This window comes from Eutrema salsugineum, unplaced genomic scaffold (assembly GCF_000478725.1).
Source record: "Eutrema salsugineum unplaced genomic scaffold, Eutsalg1_0 scaffold_20, whole genome shotgun sequence".
Lineage (NCBI taxonomy): Eukaryota > Viridiplantae > Streptophyta > Magnoliopsida > Brassicales > Brassicaceae > Eutrema > Eutrema salsugineum.
This window is the reverse complement of record NW_006256828.1, coordinates 2351100-2373724: the sequence shown is the minus strand read 5'-3', so window position 1 is coordinate 2373724 and position 22625 is coordinate 2351100. Positions and strand designations below refer to the sequence as shown.

At 40.1% G+C, this 22625-nt stretch overlaps 6 protein-coding genes and 1 pseudogene across 7 annotated transcripts; 2 read left to right on the top strand and 5 right to left on the bottom strand.

The window, feature by feature from the left end:
- The first annotated feature begins 356 nt into the window (after positions 1-356).
- Positions 357-2159, top strand: LOC18016259 (VAN3-binding protein). Its single transcript, XM_024155273.1, has 5 exons — positions 357-743; positions 859-1243; positions 1344-1520; positions 1603-1809; positions 1887-2159. Exons 1-5 carry the CDS (start codon positions 447-449, stop codon positions 2123-2125), a joined length of 1305 nt encoding a protein of 434 aa, XP_024011041.1. The 5' UTR covers positions 357-446; the 3' UTR covers positions 2126-2159.
- Positions 2160-2173: 14 nt separating this feature from the next.
- LOC18016257 (formyltetrahydrofolate deformylase 1, mitochondrial) lies at positions 2174-4197 on the bottom strand. The gene is made up of 8 exons (XM_006398374.2): positions 3965-4197; positions 3766-3878; positions 3450-3600; positions 3287-3360; positions 3040-3199; positions 2706-2804; positions 2522-2608; positions 2174-2414 (listed from the first exon to the last, which is right to left on the bottom strand). Exons 1-8 carry the CDS (start codon positions 4106-4108, stop codon positions 2268-2270), a joined length of 975 nt encoding a protein of 324 aa, XP_006398437.1. The 5' UTR covers positions 4109-4197; the 3' UTR covers positions 2174-2267.
- A 1359-nt stretch (positions 4198-5556) lies between these two features.
- Positions 5557-11279, top strand: LOC18016256 (E3 ubiquitin ligase PQT3-like). 2 transcript variants are annotated; one of them, XM_006398371.2, is made up of 16 exons: positions 5557-6048; positions 6253-6432; positions 6752-6848; positions 6984-7062; positions 7148-7308; positions 7415-7491; positions 7637-7693; positions 7790-7946; positions 8043-8194; positions 8303-8464; positions 8536-8838; positions 9072-9110; positions 9219-9540; positions 9619-9738; positions 9835-9925; positions 10450-11118. In XM_006398371.2, the coding sequence occupies exons 2-16, from the start codon at positions 6267-6269 to the stop codon at positions 11116-11118; spliced, it is 2652 nt and encodes an 883-aa protein (XP_006398434.1). In that variant the 5' UTR covers positions 5557-6048; positions 6253-6266. The 2 variants fall into 2 exon arrangements, with proteins under 2 accessions (XP_006398434.1, XP_024010985.1); XM_024155217.1 differs by lacking the exon at positions 5557-6048 and having other exon boundaries at positions 6267-6432; positions 10450-11279.
- A 502-nt stretch (positions 11280-11781) lies between these two features.
- On the bottom strand, positions 11782-14251 carry LOC18016255. The gene is made up of 10 exons (XM_006398370.2): positions 13962-14251; positions 13555-13614; positions 13427-13466; positions 13155-13333; positions 12999-13037; positions 12806-12895; positions 12512-12572; positions 12298-12422; positions 12105-12196; positions 11782-12015 (listed from the first exon to the last, which is right to left on the bottom strand). Exons 1-10 carry the CDS (start codon positions 14007-14009, stop codon positions 11901-11903), a joined length of 849 nt encoding a protein of 282 aa, XP_006398433.1. The 5' UTR covers positions 14010-14251; the 3' UTR covers positions 11782-11900.
- A 135-nt stretch (positions 14252-14386) lies between these two features.
- On the bottom strand, positions 14387-17929 carry LOC18016254. Its single transcript, XM_006398369.2, is given in 5 exon segments — positions 14387-15072; positions 15515-15631; positions 15826-15972; positions 16090-17625; positions 17627-17929. Coding segments are annotated over 5 exon segments (2667 nt in total). The 5' UTR covers positions 17882-17929; the 3' UTR covers positions 14387-14460.
- Positions 17930-18122: 193 nt separating this feature from the next.
- On the bottom strand, positions 18123-19784 carry LOC18016253 (annotated as a pseudogene).
- A 140-nt stretch (positions 19785-19924) lies between these two features.
- On the bottom strand, positions 19925-22032 carry LOC18016252 (transcription factor KUA1). The gene is made up of 3 exons (XM_006398367.2): positions 21567-22032; positions 21097-21305; positions 19925-20875 (listed from the first exon to the last, which is right to left on the bottom strand). The coding sequence occupies exons 1-3, from the start codon at positions 21850-21852 to the stop codon at positions 20267-20269; spliced, it is 1104 nt and encodes a 367-aa protein (XP_006398430.1). The 5' UTR covers positions 21853-22032; the 3' UTR covers positions 19925-20266.
- Positions 22033-22625: the final 593 nt, after the last annotated feature.

Genomic DNA, 22625 nt, shown 5'->3' with positions numbered 1-22625 from the left:
TGTCCGGTCAAATCTTCTTGGACTCAAAAAGACAAGACACAAGAGCAGCTTATGGCTCTTGAAACAATGTAAATGTCCCCCATAATATCATACCCTTTCTCTTAATTATTGAAATTATAGGTTCCATGATTTATCTAATCTACATTTTGTGCCCATTTGATGAGACATTTCCTGATTTTATGGACTCTGCTCAAAGCACAGTTACTTCGATTATGTTCCCTCTTTTTACATCTCCATCTCCTTGCTTATATTAGAACATGGACACTACGTTGATGTACTTAGTACTTTCTGATTGTATTTGAACAATCTAAGTTACTAAAGAAAGACTTTTTTTTTTGGCTTATTGGTGATCTGTTATGTCCTTCACAAACTTGAGTCAACATTAACCTTCTTCATCTCGAAAATTTATTTCGTCATCTTTGGTTTTCTACAAATCTGAGGAGAAAATGGAAGGTGGGTTTTATTCAGACTGGAATGCTAGTTCTTCATCGCTGTTCGGATCAGAGAATCTGGAGGAAGAGTTGGAGGAGGTAATTGTAAGAGCTGAATCGCTTTTCTCTCGGCTTCCTCAGCCTCCGACACCAATGGAGCCAATGAAGTTTCTGTCCAGATCATGGAGTCTATCCGGTTCTGAAATCTCCAAAGCTCTAGCTCAGAAACAGAGACAACACCAAGATCTGTCTTCTGTTGCCCAGAACAGTCCTAGCGTCTTCTTCCACGATTATGCTGCAGATCCACTCATGGTATGATCTCGATGATGCTTAATGTTCTAATAACTTTAAAGTCAGAGACTTTTACCTGTACGAGACCGTTTGACCAGTTTTGAAATCTGACTTTGATGATTCGTTGGAAATGCAGGCAGGGAAGATCATGAACTCAACTGGTACACGTAGATCAGGGAGATTATCAAAGTGGTTTCACCAAAAAGAACACATTAACCCGAGGAACCTGAAGAAGAAGGATAAAGCGCGTGTGGAGAAAGCCCATGTTCACTCTGCTGTGTCTATTGCAGCTCTGGCAGTTGGGTTAGCGTCTGTGACCTCTGAGGAAAGCTGCAGCAGAGAGTCAAGCTCCATGATGGCCCTGGCTCTGGCCTCAGCTACAGAGCTACTGGCTTCGCATTGCATAGAGATGGCTGAGCAAGCAGGTGCTGATCGCACTTGCGTTGCTTCCACTGTTAGGTCTTCCGTTGATATCCACTGCCCTGGAGATCTCATGACTCTCACAGCCGCGGCAGCAACTGGTAAGGCTTATAGGCTATTGTACAAAAGATGATGTTTGAGGTTGTGGTTGGGTTCGTAAGATGTTATTTGATCTGATTTTTTTGTGGAACATTGAACCAGCATTGAGAGGAGAAGCAGCTTTGAAGGTGAGGCAGCCAAAGGAAGCAAAGAAGAACGCAACTATCACACCTTTTGAGAGGAGTTTCTCTGACTCTAACTGGAATGCAAATTGTCAATTTAGATTGGAAGAAACAAATCTTCCTTTAGAGGGTGAACTGATGCAATGTGCAAGAAATGGTAATCCTTATCTTCTCTTACTCTGCCTGAGTCAAGATTGGCTCCACTAGTTAAGATGCTTACTACTGAACTTTGTCAACAGGTGGGCAGCGAACTAAGCGAGTTTGCGTCTATATCAACAAGAAGTCTCAGGTACTTGAGCAGACTGGATTTTATCTGTCAGAGACACACTTAATGTGCTTCATATCGTATACCACATGCTTACGCTTGAGAGCTCTACAAATTTCTCAGGTCATGATCAAACTCAAAAGCAAACACGTCGGAGGGACATTCTCCAAGAAGATCAAATGTAAGCATTTTCTATTCTTCAGGAGTTAGGAAATTACTTGAAACACGTAAGTCTGAAGCTTCTAGTTCCTTTTGAAGGTGTTGTCTATGGAGTCTGCGACGAGATATCTGTATGGCCTTACAGGAAAGAGAGGAAAAATATAGAAGAAGTCTATTTTGGTCTGAAAACTGGGACGGGTCTTTTGGAGTTCAAGTGCAAGACTAAGATTCAGAAGCAGAGATGGGTTGCTGGGATTCAGTCTACTCTTCGCCAAGTGGCTTGTCTTGAGGCTACCAAATTCTCTCTCGAATCTCTGAGCCTCAGCGAACGTATGTGATAGAATCCTGTAGATACTTATTATTCACAGTTCCGCAAATACTACAAATGAATCAGAAATCTTCCAGAGAATTATTATAACCTTCTTTTGAGTTGTTGGTACAAAAAAAATCAGATGAGAATCGTAGTCCTTGCTTGCTTTATTAGAATACAACAGTCTTGTTTGTGCCATAGGGTAATACCCTTAGTTCGCAATATGATTTTATAGCTTTTGTGAGGCATTTTTTCTCAAGGTCCTCAGATTTCTGAACAAAGCTCCTTAGATTGTCCCGGTGGGAAACACTCTCAACCTGAAGAAAAAAAAGAATCAAAATTCATATAGATTAATTGAGAAGATGCTGAAGAACATAGATCTATCCTCAGAAGGTACTAATCAAGTGGTTGGCAGACAGCTTACCATTTGTTCAATGATAGGCCCTGAATCAAGTTCCTCTGTAACAAAGTGACTCGTTGCTCCAATTAGCTTCACGCCTGCATCAAACGCCTGCAAAAAGAATCTAGAATACTAAGACACACAAAACAAAGAGACCAAACCATATAGCTTATTAAGACAAGGTATAGACATGAGAGAACCCAAAGACCTGTTTCGCTGGATTTCCGCCCTTGAATGATGGCAAGAGACCATGGTGGATGTTAATTACATCCTTTCCATAACCTTTCAAGAAGTTACCCGACAGAATCTGACAAAAGGAAAATGTGCTTATTAATACTATTCTTTGGAGAGATATCAACTCGAAGAGCAGCAACTGCCTGAGTAGACAATTCTTTCCTTATTGGCATTAAAAAGAAAAACAGAAACTAATCGTTCTCAGTAACATTCATCTAAAAGGATGAACATGGGTGTTTAGTTTTCATAGCAATCCGTTGCTAACGATTTGATAAAGGAAAGAAAAAAAAGATTAGGCAAAGACTAGCCTGCATGTATCTAGCGAGAACTAAGAAATCAGTTTCTTTGACCAATTCCAAGATCTCATCTTCTCTTTTATTCTCTTTTGTAGTCGATACATAATGATACGGAATGCCATGCCTTTCAAGAAACCGCATAATATGAGTGTTTGAAGCTCTTTCATGATTACTGTGAACAAAAAACAAACATCTCAAAATCTGAGACACTAGACGTATATGCCTACATAGAGTATAAATTCAGTTACTATTAGGTCACCTTATCACACAGGTTATATCCACAGGGAGTTTTCCGTCCTGCCATTTATGCAACATTTCGACAAGACAATGGTCCTGTATATAGATAGAATCACATATAATTCAGCAGGATAAAACAAAGAGTAGAAAAATGTAAAAGGAGGGGGGTTGTAACATTTGGACACCTGTTTTGAAAGTAGAAGAGCTATCTTATACTTGGGATCTATAGAAGGCACACGCACAACCGAGTTCATGGCACCGAATGTTTTCGCAATATTTTGAAAATCTTTATCCACTTGGTTTCTCGGCCATTTTACCGGATCAAATATAAACTCGCTGTCATAGAAAAAAAAAATCATATTTTTTCATCACAACTATACACCAAACCATACTCGATTGCCAATTTCAAAGCAATTTAGGTGACCAAAAGAAAAGCCATTCACTCTCAAGTCATTTTTTTTCAGAAAGTCTTTGAAAACGGAGCTTAAAGCTTGATATTACCTCCTTGAGTAAAAGACGTTTTTGTTCTCTGGAACGAAAACATCGTAGCCAAGAATGTTTCCGCCTTTGGCTGCAATACAATCTGATAGTTTTGCTACAATTCCAACAGCATCCTATATCTCAGAACAAATTCAGAAAATAATCATTTCATGAGATTGATTTTCGATTCAATCAATAGAGCAAAGCACAAGATTTTGACCTGACAGTGGAAGACATGGACGCCGGGAATGAGAACGGGGGAGACGGAGGAATCGAGGGACTCGCCGTGGAATCGCGACGCCGAAGATTTGAGAATCCAGTTGTTAGCGAAGACAGAAGCTCTCTCGGAGAATCTTCGTATCATCGTCTCTTCTTCTTTTGTCTCACTCTCCGTCTCGACGAGACCAACGACGGTCCCCGATTCCCCAAGAATCCTCCCACTCACTCATCCATTTCTTTTTTTTTTTTTTTTTTACCCTTTTTGTTTTTGTCCTACTTTATTTTTATATTTTGTTTTATATATTTAATAATTAAATCAGCAGTAAATAAAATCTGGATTTTTCAGAGTTTTCTTCTTTTGTCATAGTCCATAGTACCAGTGCATATTTTTAACTGTAATGAGTTAAATTATCAGGACTATCTCTTCTTTTCAGAGTTGATTATCTGGTTGATTATCTGGTTTTGGTTTTGTCGGCATGTCGTATGCTGCTCCATTGATTTTTTTAGTGAATATATAGGTTTATTTTTGGCTGTGGTGTTGAAGGACTCTCTACATTTTCTTAGCCCAAATGTGTTTTCCGTTTGATCATATATATAGATATATGTTTTGCAGGATGAACAAAGTCAAAAAAAAAACAAAGGAATTAATAAAAAACATATTTGATAACTAATAAGTAAACACCCGGGGCGACAAAATTATTGTTAGTGTAATGACTAATCAACAACAAATTAGAGGTTGTTTGATATGCACTAATTACTTGGAACATATAAGGGGCCAACAAGATATGTTTGTAGCTTCTCTGAGATCCACTTTTCTATAGCATTCATCTTCTCCAATTATGTAAGCTATGTTTCCACATTCCTTTTCGTCAATAAGCAAAACCACTAAGACTTTTTCTCTCCTCATCAATGAAGAAATTCTTAGTTCGAGTGCAAAACCGAGGATAACCATCAGTGAATAAAGGTCTCATATCCATTGCTAAGAACTTGTTCCACGGCACTGTTTCTGGCTTAATCTTACTTGTAACCCATGATCTCGATCTCGTATATGCATGCAATTGCTGAAACAACACCGCAATATGTTTTACTCTAACACTAGATAGAATAACAGTATCTCCACGATATGAGTCAAACGTCAAACACAAATGCGGCCCTAATCTCTCTTTTGTAAAATCAAAACATATTATGAACTTCCTTGCTACTAATTGTTCTTGTTAGATATTTCCTTTCTTTTTTCCTTTTTTTATATGAATTATATCCCTTACCATTGGTATCTAGCTGCACCAGCTAAAATTACAAATAGTAAAATATTAGAATATTGCATACACTTTTAACCTCATTATTTTATTTAACGTTACAGAAAATAATTAGAAATCTTTGACAGTAAAATTTAAACATAAGCTCTATGTCTGTCTATTAGTTTTAGCCTTTTAGGAATGAAAAAAAAAATTAACGTGAGAAAATATGTCAAATTGTCAACAATTTAAACGAGTTTAGGTAATTTAATGTTTTCAAGGAAAAAAAAACCCCGTGTTTCTGTATTTCTCAATCCCACTATAAATAAAACATACATGGGCTTCACATGAAGGGTCCTGATAATTTAACTCATTACAGTAAAGAGAAATTCCCTGGGATACAAATATACGATACGAGATAGAGAGAGAGAGCTCCTTGTTCAAACCCTAGATTTGAAGATCGATCTATCTGCTTCTCGTCAAGACACCGCACAGCTCGATTTCTATGATTATTCTTTAGATCCTGCTCAATCTCTCCCAGATTCATCGACGGTCTCTCGATTTTCGAACCTTTTCTGCTGGAATCGGTGCTTGGAGCTTCCGGATCCTATGGACTGAAGTCGGCCGATTCGTAACGACGGTTCTTCGTTTTGGGCTGCGAAGATCTACGGAGGAGATTTGGAGACATCTACGGCGCAATCACAGGCGATCTACTAGATTTGATTCAACACAGACGTTCTCGTGCCTGATTCTGCTGGGGCTTCTTTTTGATTTGTAGATTTGGTGTGGTCTTTGCTGCACGCGTGGAGGTTGTTTCGTCTGCCAAATTCTGTGAAGTCGAATCAGCGAAGTAAAAAATTTGATTTTTAGGTTTTTTCGCTTTGTATTTACATTTTGTTTTGGAAATCAAAATCTATGGCCTCGATTTTATTTTTTTATTAAACCGAAGGCCTTGATTAGGGTTTTCAAAATAGTAGCTTTTGTGTTCTGAGTTCTTCGTGTCATTATAATCTTTTACAAGATAGTAATACATATGTATTTGCTTTATTATCAGATCAAAAAATTTCAATGGCAATTTATTACAAGTTTAAGAGTGCAAGGGATTATGATACCATCGCCATGGATGGTCCTTTTATATCAGTCGGTATTCTCAAAGACAAAATTTTCGAAACTAAGCATTTGGGCAGTGGTAAAGACCTTGATATTGTCGTCTCCAATGCCCAAACTAACGAAGGTTTGTATTCTATGTCAGACTTATGTCGAGTGTTTTGTTGATTGTTGTCAATGGGCTGTTGCCTAATCAAGTGTTGTGCTGCTGTTTTCCTTTAGCTGCTTGATGGTTGCACAGTCAACTTGCTTTTGTATAGTGTTCCATCATTGAGTTAGCTATGATTATTTACTAGGTTATGTATTTGATTAGTTACACTTCTGAACTAGTAGTAAAGAGTATGTTGGAGTCTGATTTTAGAATTTCTCGGGAGGCTTGGTATACTGTGTCTTGCCAACATGTTTGCACTCTATGGCCTTTATATTTCTCTGTTTTGAATTTTCAGAGTATCTGGACGAAGCAATGTTAATACCAAAGAATACATCTGTTCTAATTCGTCGAGTCCCAGGACGCCCTCGCATCACAGTTATTACTACGCAAGAGTACATTCTCAGACCTTTGATTTCCATCTGCTTGGTCCAGTTATTTAGCTAAGCATAAGTTGAAAGTGTGACCATCGCTTTGAAGAAACACCTGGTTTTTCATGCTAAATAATGCAATTTATCTGAACATTGCAGGCCTAGAAGCGAGAGTAAAGTGGAAAATGTTCAGGCTGAAATCAATATTCCTGTTCCCGTTCCATCTGCAGTGAATTATGTAAGTTTATTATAGTTAACAATTCTTGGCTTCTGTTGGTGTTGACTACAAAAGTACTAATTTTTCACCCATTTTCACCTTCTAGCTTGAAGATGACGAGTTCGGGAATGATTTATACTCTATTCCCGATGCCCAAGATGCCCAGCATAATATTCATTGTCCTGTTCCTGCACCAGTAGACGAGAAAGTAGATGAAGAAAGCAAAATTCAGGCGTTAATCGACACTCCGGCCCTTGACTGGCAGCGGTAAGCTTTCTTTCACCTATAGTGGACCTGAATATATTGAATTGCTTAGACGTTTTAACAACCCTCTTATTTATTTTATTTGTATTTTTTTTTCCCGATGTAACAGACAAGGTCCAGATAATTTTGGGGCTGGGAGAGGTTACGGAAGGGGTATGACTGGAAGGATGGGTGGACGTGGTTTTGGTAATTTATACTTTTATTCTTTAAATTTCTTGGTTTTTATTGAATTCTAGAATGTGTTCATTAACTTTTGTCAAAGATTTGTTTCTGTTTCATTTTGTTTGCATCAAGTTTCAAGATACTGAGTTTGGTTTGTTGGCTTGGATAGGAATGGAAAGGAAAACGCCTCCTCCGGGCTATGTTTGCCATCGTTGCAATAAACCTGGTATGTCAGCTTTGGAAAGTCTTTACTTTCTTACACTCTTGTATATGGATATATCATAGATTAAAGGTGTCAAGAGCATTTTATTTACTATCTCAGGACATTTTATCCAACATTGCCCCACAAATGGTGACCCTAACTTTGATGTTAAGAGAGTTAAACCACCTACTGGTATCCCCAAGTCCATGTTGATGGCGACCCCAGATGGTTCTTATTCCTTGCCCAGCGGTGCAGTTGCAGTTCTGAAACCAAATGAGTAAGTTGTGCTATTAGTATGGGGATGTTATTGTCTGGTACTTTATTCCCATAAATTGATAATAATGTGAATAATTGTTGTCTTTAACAAATTCAGGGATGCTTTTGAAAAGGAAATGGAGGGATTGCCATCAACAACACGCTCTGTAGGAGAACTTCCGCCTGAGCTAAAATGCCCATTATGCAAAGAAGTAATGAGAGATGCTGCGCTTACAAGCAAATGCTGTTTCAAGAGCTTCTGCGACAAGTGTAAGTTTTTCCAATGCCTTTTACTGCTGTACAAAAACCTTTCTGTTGAGTGTTACCAGTTTCAATTCAACATAACTATCCCATTTACTTCGAGTATATGCAATTCAGGTATCAGAGATCACATTATTGCGAAGTCGAGGTGTGTTTGTGGAGAAGAAGTACTTGCTGACGATCTTCTACCAAACAAGACCCTCAGGGATACTATAAACCGTATTTTGGAAGCTGGAAACGATAGCACTGAGAACGCCGGAAGCGTGGGCCATATCCCAGGTATGTCATGTGTATTATAATACTTTGGTTTGATCAGTCATCACTGCTAAATTATCATGGACGTAACATAGATTTGGAGTCGGCACGCTTTCCACCTCCCAAGGTTCTATCTCCTACTACATCTGTTGCATCTAAAGGCGAGAAGAAACCAGCTCATAGTAACAACAACGGTACTTCAACCGTAAAACTGCCAATGGAAGCTGCAGAGATCACAAGTGTCCCTCGGGCGTCTGCAGAAGATAAAGTGGAAAAGCCAGTCGATGCGTGTGAAAGCACTCAAGGATCCCTGACTGTGAAAGAAGCAACTGGCTCAAAGGTTAATATGCAAGCTCCCAAGGAAGAAGCGCAGCAGCAGGTTGCTGCTGGAGAGCCAGGTAACAGAAAGATGTGTATAATCCTAATAGTAACTTCACTGTCCATTGGAAATGACTTGTTGCTCGTAGTGAAGCTCACATTCCCTTACTTGATAAATCAAGCTCCACATGGACTTTTTTTTTTTTTTCTCAATTACTGAGAAACCCTTGTTCCCATTTTAGATTTATATATGTACTTAAAATTGACGATCTTATGCTCATCAACAAAATTCGTACTTTTTGTCCCTTGCCAGGAAAAAAGAAGAAAAAGAAACCCCGAGTGCCTGGAACTGGTAAGCTTTCTTTCTTTCAGTTGCCAGTCATGCTCATTCTTCCAAGTTCCAAGTCTGTGTATGGAATGGGAGGTGTAACGGATTTTTTGTTTTTGTGAATTGTTGTAGATATGCAATGGAATCATGGGCCCGATCTTGCTGGCCCTGACTATAATATGATGCAAATGGGTCCAGTTCCTCCGTATTTCAACGGTATGCAACCTGGCTTCAACGGTGTTCAACCTGGCTTCAATGGCGTTCAACCTGGCTTCAATGGCTTTCACCCCGGCTACAACGGATTTCCAGGCCCTTTTCCAGGCCCGATGCCTCCTTTTATGGGTTACGGGTTAAACCCGATGGACATGGCATTTGGTGGGGGTATGAATATGATGCACCCAGATCCATTTGCTGGACAGGGGTTTGGATTCCCTAATATTCCACCACCTCATAGGTACAACAAACACTCACTTAGTGCTCCACCCTTTAAAGAAAAGTTGTCAGTAATCTCATGATTGGAACCATACGGCAGGGACCTAGCGGAGTTGGGAAACCGTATGAATCTTCAACGTGCCATGATGGGCAGAGACGAAGTCGAAGCTCGAAAAGCTGAGATGTTAAGAAAACGAGAGAACGAGAGACGAGTTGAAGGGTAAAACCAAAAGCCTCTTTAAAACACTGTAACTCTGTTTGACTACATTCAGACAAGGATATGCTATTAACCTTAAAAACATTGGTTGTGTAACAGTGGGAAGATGTTTAGAGATGGAGAGAATAGCAGAATGATGATGAACAATGGGACTTCAGCCTCTGCATCATCCATCAACCCTAATAAATCTGTATGTTTCCTTTTGTTGTCTCATCTCTTCCTTTCTCATTTTTCTATGTTTACCAGTGCCTCGCTTTCTCCATTTACTACTATTGGTTTTATTTTATTATCAGAAAATGGCTCCAACTCCTCCCCATTTGCTAATTTTGACCACAAATACTTTTCGAAACCTAGTGAATTAAGGGTTTTTATGAAAAAGCGGAAAAGATATTGGTGGCAAATGTAATTTTCTGAGAAATAAAAAACTTGGTTAAAGTTGAGACTGCGCTTTATCGGATACTAGAGAATTTTGCAATTTTAATCCTAAAAATTGAAGTTTTTTAAAATGGTAGACAGGTAAAAAAAGAAGAATCTAGGTAGTCCTTAATACTTATCTAGGATCAGCAGTTCAGCACAGTTATAATGCTAACTGGACTTTAAAGCCCAATTGCGTGTTAATAGTGGGCCGAATAGTCCAATAACACTTTCTAGAATCGTTTTTCTTTTCTTTTTAATTGGGCTAATAATTTGTTTACTGGTTCTGGTTTCTCACAGCGACAAGCACCTCCGCCACCGAATCCGGACTACGACCGTCGTAGACGACCGGAGAGATTATCCCCAGAGCATCCACCACCGCGTAAAACCAACTCTCCCTCACGCGATTCCAAGAGAAAATCCGAGCGGTATCCGGAGGAACGCGATCGGCAACGCGACCGTGAAAGGTCGTCACGTAACCAAGACATAGATCGTGAACACGACCACCGCACTCGCGATCGTCGCGATGAAGATAGAAGCCGAGACCAACGTCACCACCGCGATTCGGAACGAAGCCAACATCACCACCGTAAACGATCGGAACCTCCGTCTTCGGAGCCAGCCGCTGCGACTAAATCAGAGATCGATAATAGTCACAAGTCAAGTGTATTCGCTCGGATAAGCTTCCCGGAGGAAGAATCTTCCAGCAAACGACGAAAGGGATCTTCGTCGACTTCTACTTCCGCGGCGGATCCGCCTGTCCCTGCCGCTGTCGCGGTGGGGACATCAATCCACCGTCACAGTCGGAAGGAATTCGAAGTAGCGGAATACGAATCTAGCGACGAGGATAGGCATTTCAAGAGGAAGCCGTCAAGGTACGAGCGGTCTCCACCGGTGGTGATTACTGATGTGAGTGATGATAAACAACGATACTCTAGACGCGGGAAGGGAGAGCGATCTCGAGCTTGATTTTCGAACTTTTTTTTTTTGTTTTTTGTATAAATGCTTCAAGGCGGGAGAAAAATAAGATAAGGAAATCTTCTTATTTTTATGTAACGAACAAAGAAATGAGCTCTTTTGTCATGGAATGTTGTTTTTTTCTTTTGTAATGGAATTCGATTTCGGATCTTCTTTTTTCCTAGTCCACCTTTTGTTCGAGGACAACGCTTGTTCTTGGTTTGTTTATTCGTCTAATCTATTGACATAAGAAATAGGTTTTAAAATGTTTTGTTTTTACAATTCAAATATGGTTTATCCTACAACATTTCTGTGACTTGAGAAATTATGCGCGTAAGAATCTTTAAGAATTACTCTTATCTTTTTTTTTTTTGAACCTGACTAAATTTTTGAAAGCTCAAGTAAAACTTATGGAAGTTTCAAAGAATATCTGAAAATGTTTTGTAATTTCAACCAAGAAAACGTGATGTATACTCCACCGGCCTTATAAGTTTTTGCAAAATAGAGCTAACCCACTTACACTCATGTTAACTCTTGGGTAAGTAAGACGGTCACCAACTTTTGTAAGAAAATTATATAAAAGATATTTGATCTTGTAACTAGACACATTTACGCCTTTTGTAACTAAAAGAAACAAAAAGGCAAAAAAGGAAAAATGGTGAGCGAGAGCGTATATATATGATATATCTATCATTTCATTCTATCCAGAGTCCAAAGCCGAGCTAAGTGAACAATTACATCGTTAGTTTGTTGGTCGGAGCAAATCACAATTCCTTTGTTTCTCTTTCTGCTTTTCAAACTTCGGTTAAGATCAACGAAGATAAAATCACAGCGTATGCAAGGAAGGCAAATGCCGCTATCTGTATCAACAATCTCGGATTTTCTCTCATGTTTGGTGACGTCACCGACCTGTCACAAAAACCAGTCGCACACACTTTTGTTACACAAAAAGCCACCAAGAGGAAGATTTGGGATTATTGTCGGTTTTTTTCTTTTACCTTGCAATACGCTGGGAGAGCCGATGAAACGGTAAACTCTGGATGAAGACGATTCCTGGTCCCGTTAGAGTCGCCATTACTACGTTATCACCCTTTTGGATTGCACAGAAAAAAGTCAGATCATGAGAAATGGAACAAACCAAAAACCTGAATCTTCTTCTCACACAATTAGGGACAGTATAAAGGAATGTACCCCAAATACTGCTCGTCTCAGAGGAGCATTGTATTTGATTTGGACATCGATTGAGGGAGTGAGAGCAGCGATGCAAGACACGTCAATGGTGAGAATTTCTCCTACCTCCAGAATTTTTTGTACAACTAACATGTTTGTGATGGCAATGTCAGTTTCTTTTTGGGGGATGAGGGCCGAAACAGGAATACAACATGGTGTTGAGATAAAACCTTACCTGAGCCACCAGCGAGGATAAAAGCAAGACCTTGTCCAGATAGGCGTTGTCTCAGAAATCCCTACAACAACAATACTAAAGTGAGTAGAAAAGCCAGAGAAGGATTGTCGCATTTGTAAGACTACTAATGTAGATACTGCATCAAAAGATCCCATACAAACACAGAATAGGAAGAAAAAAAAAAAAGATAATTGGGTAATCTCTTTCATTTTTGGAAGGCACATCGATATAGAAGTCTTCCCCCATCTGTAAAAAATTTATATGTTTTCGAGCCAGTGCAATTTATCATCTTACCTCAGCACCAGCGGCAACGATGTTTCTTGCCCTCTGGTCAATGGAGTTGACAACCTTCACATCATTGACAGAACAGAGGAATGCATCTGGCTACACAACAAGAAGACAAGGTCATGCAACTCTATAGAAACTTGATTTGAAGGAGGAAGAAGATGAGAGCGAAGGTTCCACATTATAGGAACAAAGACTCTACCTGGCATAAGATCTCCCCTCCAAACATTGCCAAATCGATCTACAGGGAAACAAAATAACCGAAGATCACAAAAGCAATCACGAATTAGAACTAGTGGTACAGTAAGGGTGATACGGAACACGAATATGGCAGCATGGAGGAATAAAAGTCACTAACCGGGAGTATCCTAGCCAAATGAGGTGCAGCAATACCCACAAATCCATCGTTTTGCCCAGTATTCCTAAGAACTACGCTGCTAACACTTTTGCCCAAAATCCACTGCAAAACTCCAACTTCTTGCTCAGGAGTGTATGTATTTTCCATCTCGACGGACCCAGACATGTAGCATATGGAACCTACAGCACCGTATCAAATAAGTAAGACAGATAAAATCCAAACAGTCTTATAAAAATGAATAGAGAAGTCATTTTTCAGGGAACGTAATGTACCAGGCTTAGCAACGGCTTTCTCCTCTGACTTTAACATTATCTGCCAAGAACGATCAACAGTTGGAAGTTAAAAAGATATGGTATATAACTGCAGAATGCTACGATCACACTGTTTCAAGGCGACCTACCTGAACAACTTGGGCTTCACCACCCAAAATTTGGAAAGGTGTAATCGTATCTTGTTGACTCTGCATCACATTGATCACATGTTAGACAACACAATTTCCTTAGTGACGCAAGATTATTATCAATGGCATAATCATATCGTTTCAGAAATCTATGGACGAGGAGAAATTTCTATATTAGCTTTAGCAATCGCAACAGATACATGGAAACCCAATTGGTCGGATTATAATTTAACTCCGTAAACTAAAACTAATTGAAGGAAATGACAACAAATCAACATGGAATTCTCTAACTCCTAATCACAATAAACCTCTAATACACACCCAGCATTTCTCTCGGCAGAGAAGCTAGCAAACACTCAACATGGAAACACACATTCATACGACATGAGGGGACGAGAGAAGCAAACCTGGTAGACATAAGGCTGAAATGGAGTTGAAAAAAATGGTGCGGCCATGGTGGCTGATGACCGCAGAAGATCTGGAATCAAAACCTCTGAGAAGCTTTAACAATTCCCTCTACAGATCCGAGAAGACGACAGATTTCACCAGTCGATTTGGAACGTTCAGATCGCGAAGGAAGCCTGTAGAAATTCAAAGTTTGACAGAGTAGAGGTGTTCGGCGAGTCTGCGACTCCACGACGAACGACAGAAGAAAAAATTACTAACGGTGGATCTTACTGGCAGACGACACGTGGAGGTGATTACGTGGAGATGTATCATTGGTTGTGACAAGCAAAGACACGTCTCCCTTTTCTAGGCAATACTTTACTCATAGTGGCAACGACACGTATATACGAAAAAATCTCTGTCACCTGAAAGGCTTTGCAATTTCTATCAAACCCTCTACCTGAGTTAGAGGGATAGTGTGCTATACTTCTAAACAGTGTTTATACTTGCGACTTTCTATTACCAAATCATCCTAGTGACAATCCTTTTGAGTACAACAAACAAGAAATAGAGAAATAAAAGCATCAGAAACTTTTTGGACGCCATGACCCGTAAGTTGACTCGAACACCATATCTTCTCATCAGCTGCAACACCGAACCACATACCATCACCATCCCTCGCATCATCATCCTCGCAGCATCTCCAGGTCCAGCAACATTTCTCGCATCCTCCTCTGACACGTCTACATATGACACCGACTCTGAATTCTCCTTCTTGTCTTTGTTGGTCACAGGTTGGTTTAGCCCGAGACGTTCATTGAGCCAGATAGAGATGTTGATTAGCAGCTTAGCCATCCATGCAACCTCGTCTTCTGACACGGGACGGGTCATCCAGTCTCCTTTGTACTTCATACTTCCTGCAATTTGGTTCCTAGCACCGCGTGGCTTGAAGAGCTCGTCACGGTTTTTATGGGGCTGGTCTAGCTCTAAGGAAAACGCGATTGGTTTTATGACATGCCCGCCAAAGAAGTTTGACACCACTTGTTTGAGTGAATCTATGCACTTAAGGGCCTCCGAGAGGTTTTTCTCTGGCACAGCTTGCAGTTCGGCTTCTGCGCGCAGTATGAATAGCTGCAAATGCAAATAACAAAAAGCCTTCAGTAATGTTAAGCAAGTTTTAAGCTTCAGTAGCTCATGTGCTAAGGAATTCAAGTGTAATATCAATTGAAATAGAGTATCCGAAACAAGAAAGAATTGTGCATTGGTGCTCAGGGTTCTGATGACTCACTGATACAACTAGAGTACTGAAAAAACCAAAACGCAGAAGAACTAGTCCTGAAAGCATATTTACGCAAGCGATTTCTTTAATTGTCAAGCAACAGAATTTCATGTTCCGTCAACTCAGATAGAATCCTTAAAACAAGAACACAAGTACATGGGAAGCTAATCCATAAGTTTTTCAAAGAATGAGCTATTTTTAAGCACAGTTCTAGATATCTTCCTACAAATATCCACTTTCTGCTTTCTATTCCTAACCTATCACTGCAGTAGATAATAAAGGGAAGACATTCACCTGAAGCAGTTGTTGTCCGCCATCTTCACCATCGCTAAAGAGTTTCAAGTCTTTGTTCCAGTTTTCATGCAAGAATGACCCATCAGCATTGCTCTCACACAGCCCATCTTCCCAGTCCTGAAGTTCCATAAGCAGTTAAACATGATTTTTTTCAACATAGTCTGTCTACTTATGTGAGAGGTAACGATTTCGCAGAGTTCTGTTTACTATACAAAAATGCTGGTGGCAAGAAATTTGCAAAATTCCCTTTTTTTATGATGACAACGCCGAGAACAGATAACAAGTGGTGTTGAAGAAAAATATATGCATACCTTCAACTGCTCACGGATAGATGGAGCAAATCTAGTATATTCGTTCACTGTTGAGCTTCCTGGTCCAGTTTGTTTAGAGTGAAAGCCTTTGTCAATATTCTTCATCAGAACCAAAAGATCTTTTGATGATGTCAATATACTCATCACCTATTTAGAGAAACACAATAGAATCACTGAGTCACATTAAACAGAAGTCTTCGAATCCATATTCCAACAGATATAACCATGAATTTGAGAAAATTTAGCCTAAGTCAAGGATCAAACCTTCAGAATCATCTGAGTTATTGTTTCTGGATCCGTGTGAAGGAACTTGTGGGCAAAGCCAATAAAATGCATAACCAGAGAACTGTAGTAAAGATAATTGGAGATCACATAGCTCTGCCACAAAGACGTGTACCCACAAACACGTGATTTAGAAGATTCTTCCTTTTTCACATCTTTTACAGATCCATTTAAAGCAGCTTCGAGATCTGTTAAATCATCCAAACTGCTCATCCATGGTTCCAGGTACATAATCCAGATGGAGAACACCTGAGATGCATTCTTAATAGAGCTTCCTAGGGGACAGAACAAGAAACTCCTCAATATGAAACGATAAAGCGGCCTCTGTAAAAGGGTATTCCAGGAAGTGAGCGATCTGAGGCTCAAATTAGCTACATGGAATGAGGATCCTGAAGTCGGTGTCTTCCACCGTGGACTCTCGCCATACTCAGTGTAGTTTTCACTCCCAAGACCATTTGTAACCCAGCTCAAATTCAGATACTTCACGAGTAACTTCACTACATCTTCTAACCCACAAGTAGGTGGAATCTCCTCCACAGCAGTACGGAAAGGAGGAGCCACACCAAAAGATTTAGCCGTAACAACTGGAAACGGCGAGAAGTCATTCTCAACAAGCCAATAGTGTACGAACACATTCACCACGAACTCAGCTCTTGTCATTACCGACCCATCATATCCATTCCCGTAATGCAAAAGAGAGCTACGATAAGGCTGGTGTGCGTTTAAGTCAAAAACAGGAACAAAAGTTTTCAGATAAGAGTAAAGCAGCCTTATGTAGATATTACACTCCAATTTCTGATCTGAATCACGCTTGTTACTCCCTGGAAAACCTTTGATACGAGTCCAATTTTTTAGCCTAAACATATTTCTCTTTTGGATCGGAATCACAGCCGAAATTTCGTTGTTTCCTCTACAAACGGGATAATAAGAGAGCCAAAACATGTAATACTCGAAAACATTTAGCCGAACTTCATACGATGAACCCCGAAGAGAATCCTCCTCGATTTTACCTTTTAAAAAGGGGCACAGATTAGATAACGCGCTTCGATCCTTCTCACTTGAGAGCATGAATCGAGCATACTCCGGTAAACGTTCGGTAGGGAAAACGTACTTAACAAGAGATAGCTTATCAACAGCAAAGATTGAGCTCATGAGTATTCCACTAGGGGATAAGAGAGAGAAAACTCTCTCCGCTAAATCCAAATCATTCGCCCCAGAGATTATATCGACCCAACCGTTCGGCGGCAGCGACGACTGTACCGGAGATGCGGCGGTTCCGTCGCCGAAGCCGAAGAGCTTGCAGATTAAACTCGGAAAGGTAATAGAGAAGAAATGGCGACACTGATCAGGCGAGTGCGACTGCAGAAACGATTCCACGGAAGAGCAAGCAGCGGAGATATTCGACGGCGTCGAAGCTGCGAGTATATCTGATGCTAGGTCTTGAGATTGCGAAAGCGAATCGACGGTGTACGAGTGTGGAAGCATCGCTAAATACGGTGAAGTAGGCAAAGTCGGAGATGAAACTAGGGATTGTAACCAGAGATAGAGAGAGCGAGAGGAAGGGTTTACGCCGGAAGAGAAGGGTTTGAAATGCGAGGTGACCCAAATCGCGCCTTGTGAATGGGAAACCAAAAGGGGACAAAAACAAAATCAACACGAGGAAGAAAAAGAGGGCGTTACGTGCCACGTGGAATCTGATTATAAAATCACCGCGGTTAACTTTCCAGTACAATCTGACTTTTACTAAAGAGTTCATCGGTGAACGCGGGAACATTCTCGAGTCATCGCCCTAAATTGAACGCTCCTGATTTTAACACGTCATTAAGGCCGATTAAGCCCATTTAGGTTTAGCCCACATTTAGGTTTAGCCCATTTGGCCTTCTGCTTCAGTCTACCAGAGAGTTGGAGAAACACTGAAGCCATGGCTACTCAAATCTGCAAGCAGAAACCAAGTCTGGGAAAATTTTCCAATCTGGAATCAATGTTATAATAAAAGTTGAATCATTTTAGCCAAATTCATTGCAGTGAAGTCTGAGTTCTACTACTACTACAAGCATTGAATCTCCTCAACAGATCTACACTATCAGCTATTGTGGATCCAGCAGTGCCAATGAAACCCAACGAAGCACAGCTGCAAACAACTTCTTCTAAGTAAAGTTGCACACTAGATACTTCTCTAGGATAGCAATGGTTCTGCATCTTCTTAACAGTATCAAGATTCATTGGAATCGATCCGAATTTCTGACCGTGACGAGCAGAAGCAAGCTCTTGTTGGGTTTGTAGTACTACTTCATCCTGTTCCCTCAAGGAGTGAAGCTTGAAACTTGATAAGTTTTTAGACACTTCACCCAAGTAAGTTCCGGTCCAGTTGCTTTCAGGAAGATCTGTCATTACAAACACGTGAATTGGACGCCGAGTCTTCTTCTTCTCTTGGCTCAGAGATTCCAACTTCTGGTTTAATCCCGTAAACGTGTTCTCTCTATGATTCCTGAACTGTCCATCTAGCAATCTAAGCTGCGCGCAAAGAAACGGCTCATTTATCATCTCCGAGGCAAGTCTCTTTCCTGCATTCATTATCTCCGGGACAAAAGGAATAAACTCAACTTTCTTAATCAAAGACTGTATCTTTCGATCCCTGGGAGATTCATGGATGTCGATATACAGTTCCGAGCCTCTGTATGGAGCCGTGAAGAGGCTTCCAAATGCAAGAATAGCTACAGAATCTGCTATACTACCATATCCAAGAGTCTTATACACGTCTCTCCTCCTTCTCACAAAAGATATCTTCTTCTTCTTCTTCTTCAGCTTTTCATCAGGCTGGAATAAATCCAATTTCCCATCGAAATCAATCTCCATTTTGATAAGTCCAAACCGTTGTTCTACAATCTTCATCTACAACAAACAAACATTTATCTACATTTCCATGTATCCCAGATAACAGAGAACCACACTGCTCTAGGTCTTTGTAAGATCGAGACTGTTCTGATAATTTACCCGAGCATAGAGTTTCCATGTCAACACCACAAAATAGAGATACGAAGTACCTAAAATCAATGACTCGAACAGCCGAAGAAGACACCAGAGACGAAATGTCGACAATATCAGCCATAGAAACGTACCTGTAACACAAAACGAGCTCAATCAATACAGTATACAAACACGAAACGAGAGATTTCGACGAAATTTGAAGCTGAACCTGCCAGCTCTGAGTAGCTCAATAGAGTGATTCCAAACTGAGACACGAATCTCACTGGGGCTCGAAACACGAAACTTAGGGCAGCTTCCGAGAGCCACGGAATGATGATCGAGAACAGGAGGAACAACTAGGGTTCGATTAAGTATTCCCGCCATTAAAACCGCGTTCTTGAATTCTGACAACTGATTGCTGAACCCACTGTGTGGTGCGTACCACAGAAACTTCTGTCCTAGAAGAGTGCGTTCTAGTATCTCCGATCTGCACGGCGGGAATTGAACAGATCCGGAGAGAGCAGAGATCGAGAACAGGGGATTGGGTATCTCGGAGTAAGTGAAGAAAATGATGAAAACAGCGATGAGAGGTACGGAGAAGAGAAAGATTCGAGAGCTGTTCGCTGGCTTCTTCTTGATCGGCCATTGCCGCGAGCTTCTTCTTCTGAGATTGAAAATCGTGTCCATGTTCGAGTATTCGATATTTCTTGATTCGCCATTTTTGCTCGAGCAATGGGATTTATCATTTATGGGCTTATATAACTTAAACTAACCCATGGGCTTGATTTCATTCCATTTTCAAGTCGGTTTAAACCGGTTCGGCTTGAATTAATTCCGTTTCCAATTCGGTTATAGTTTGGTCAGACGATAAACAACTGACTTTTATTTATTCAGAGCTAATTAGTACACAAATAAACGAGAGAATTAACGCATCCTAAAGCCAAAATAAAAGCATACATTGCAAAGAAAATTGTAAGAAAAAAAATGTTTTGATTTTTCCATTTTTCTTTTCTTTTTCTTTTTCTCCCTAATAATCAAAGCTGAACTAAAAGACCCTAAGCAGTTAAACAAACCTAACAAAGCAAATCTTATTTAAGTTACTGTAACCAAGAACTAACCTGTAAACCCCCAAACCCGAACACAAGAGATTTGCCTGCAAATTTCCACTTTGGACAGTCACTTCCGCAAATCCTTAGAGTGCATGTATCACGCTGTTGATGTCTGAACTATCAGAGCTAGGGTTCGGATGAAATGCTGATTGTCTTGTAGACGAACCTCCACCGAGCTTCAGCGAAAGAGACTGATCGGATTCTCCATTCTTGTTGGTCTCTCCAAGGCTGAGCTTAGACATACCGAGAAGCTCATCAACATTGATAGGAGCTTTTGAGTGAACAGCAGTTGGTCGGAGAATCTCATGTGTTTCCTCTTTCTTGGTTGGTTCAGGAACGTAACCAGCAGGCCATATCGGGAATGGAAACGGGTAATACGGTGAGAAGTAGGCTGGATATAGAATGGGGAATGAGCCTGGAAGTTGCGGTTGCGGTTGTGATTGCAGTTGTCTGGTTTCTTCTAGTATGGAAGAAGAAGAAGAAGCAGCAGCAGCGGTTGCGGTTGCGGTTGGTTCGCCGATGGTAGAGTTTGTTGAGTCCATGGATTCACATTCTTCGATTTCCAAGATCGATGGTGCTTGAAGGGAGTTAGGAGCAAGTGTCTGATGAACAGAATCAGCACTCTGCATTTCTGTTTCCCCGGGAATGTTCTCTACTTCTGGTTCTTGCAAATCCATTGGAATATCTCCTGCCTGCATAGATAAGTTACATAACGAGATTAAAGAAAAAGGATTGCATTTCAAAGATCAAATTCCAATGAGAAAAAGTGATTGAAGTTCAATGCTTTAAAAGCTTAGGACCAGCCCTATCTCAAATCAAATGCTTGACCAAGTTTTTGAAGTTCATATGCTTTCTAATACGAAATGCTTTAAGACCGTATCAAATAGGTGTTTTGAATGAAGATTGGACTAACCTCATCAGGAACCATATCAAAGAGACTAGAACGTCTTTTGCGACGAGACACATTGGATTGCCTAATGAAGTACTTTTGAGCATGGCTAGCAACTTGTGTTGGTGTCCTTGTAGTCACATAGTTTCTAGAGATACCTCGCCAATCTCCTTTTCCCAGCTTCTGTAAACCTAATAAGAACATCCTGTGTTCTTCCTCTGTCCATGGAGTTCCTACAAAACCAAAAACAAAAAAAATAAATCTTTATCCAGATAGCAAATTTCGTCAATAAACATATCAAACTTTGCAATTATCATAATCCAACTTAATCACTTTTTTGCAAAAAAAAAAACACTCAATTTCACCGGTCATGCTGGTTCGATTGAATTGATTCTGTTCTTAAAAAACGCACAAAAATTTGATAGAAATGTTTCAATGTTCCAACAAAAAAAAAAAAAAAACAGAAATTGGACATGAATCAAAGTGATAGATACCTTTCTTTCTCTCGCGGCTAGAGGAAGAGCCAGCAACGAAATCCTCAGAAGCGTAACCATCGCCAGCGACATGGTCAGGGTTATCACCGGGAGAACCAGGAGTATTCGACCCGTTTCCTCCATGCCCACCCGATCCAGAGCCCGTGTAATGGCTAAGATTACCCATACTAGCACTTTTCCGGATCGAACCTTCGGTGAGCCTAACGCCAAAAAGCTTCACCCCACGATTGGGACATGTCCGAGAGTTGTGGCCATTGTGATTGCAGTGAGAGCATCGACGCGTCATGACCCGAACCCGGTTTTCTTATCCCTTAATCGGATCTGATCAGAGCTGAAACGTGTTTCTTCGTCGCGGATCGGATCTTAGCTGATCGCACAAGCACAGAATCTAATTGAGAGAGAGAGAGAGACAAGGAGCGGAAGAAAGACAATAATATCGGTTTATCTGGTCGGAATTATTACAAAAATACGATTTATCTAGCCGGATTTTTTGTAAGATTTTTTTTTCTCTATTGTTGTTATATATATAAATCGAAAATATTTGGTGTATTGTAGGTGGATTTTTCCTTTTCTTTTTCAATTTCACATTGACTTATAGTAAGTGCAACGTGTCCAGATTAGTAGATTTTTATTTTGGAAAAAAAACTTTTAAATCCTTGAACTTAGTCCAATTAGCTGTTACTGTTACAGATTAATGCCCTTTTTTGTATAAAACTTGTAAGGATACAGGCTGTCTAAATCTTTAAAATTTAATTACTATTAAGAAACAGTTTATCTGTTACTTCGTTTTAGCCTCACAAGAGATACTATATCTTAAAATTAGAAAGAAAACAAAATTACAGATTAATGCACAACAAATTGGATAACTGTCACTTATGCTTTTTCCTCTATATACATGCACGCCGATTGATAGATAATAGGCTAGTTTTGAGGTTAAATGCTTTTGTAAATAAATTATCCAAGTGTCATAAGCCAGATAATAGCGAATCTCTTTCTAAGTTTAATAAACGTAAAAATATGTAAAAAACAACAAAAACCGTGAGAAAATAGAGGCAATGT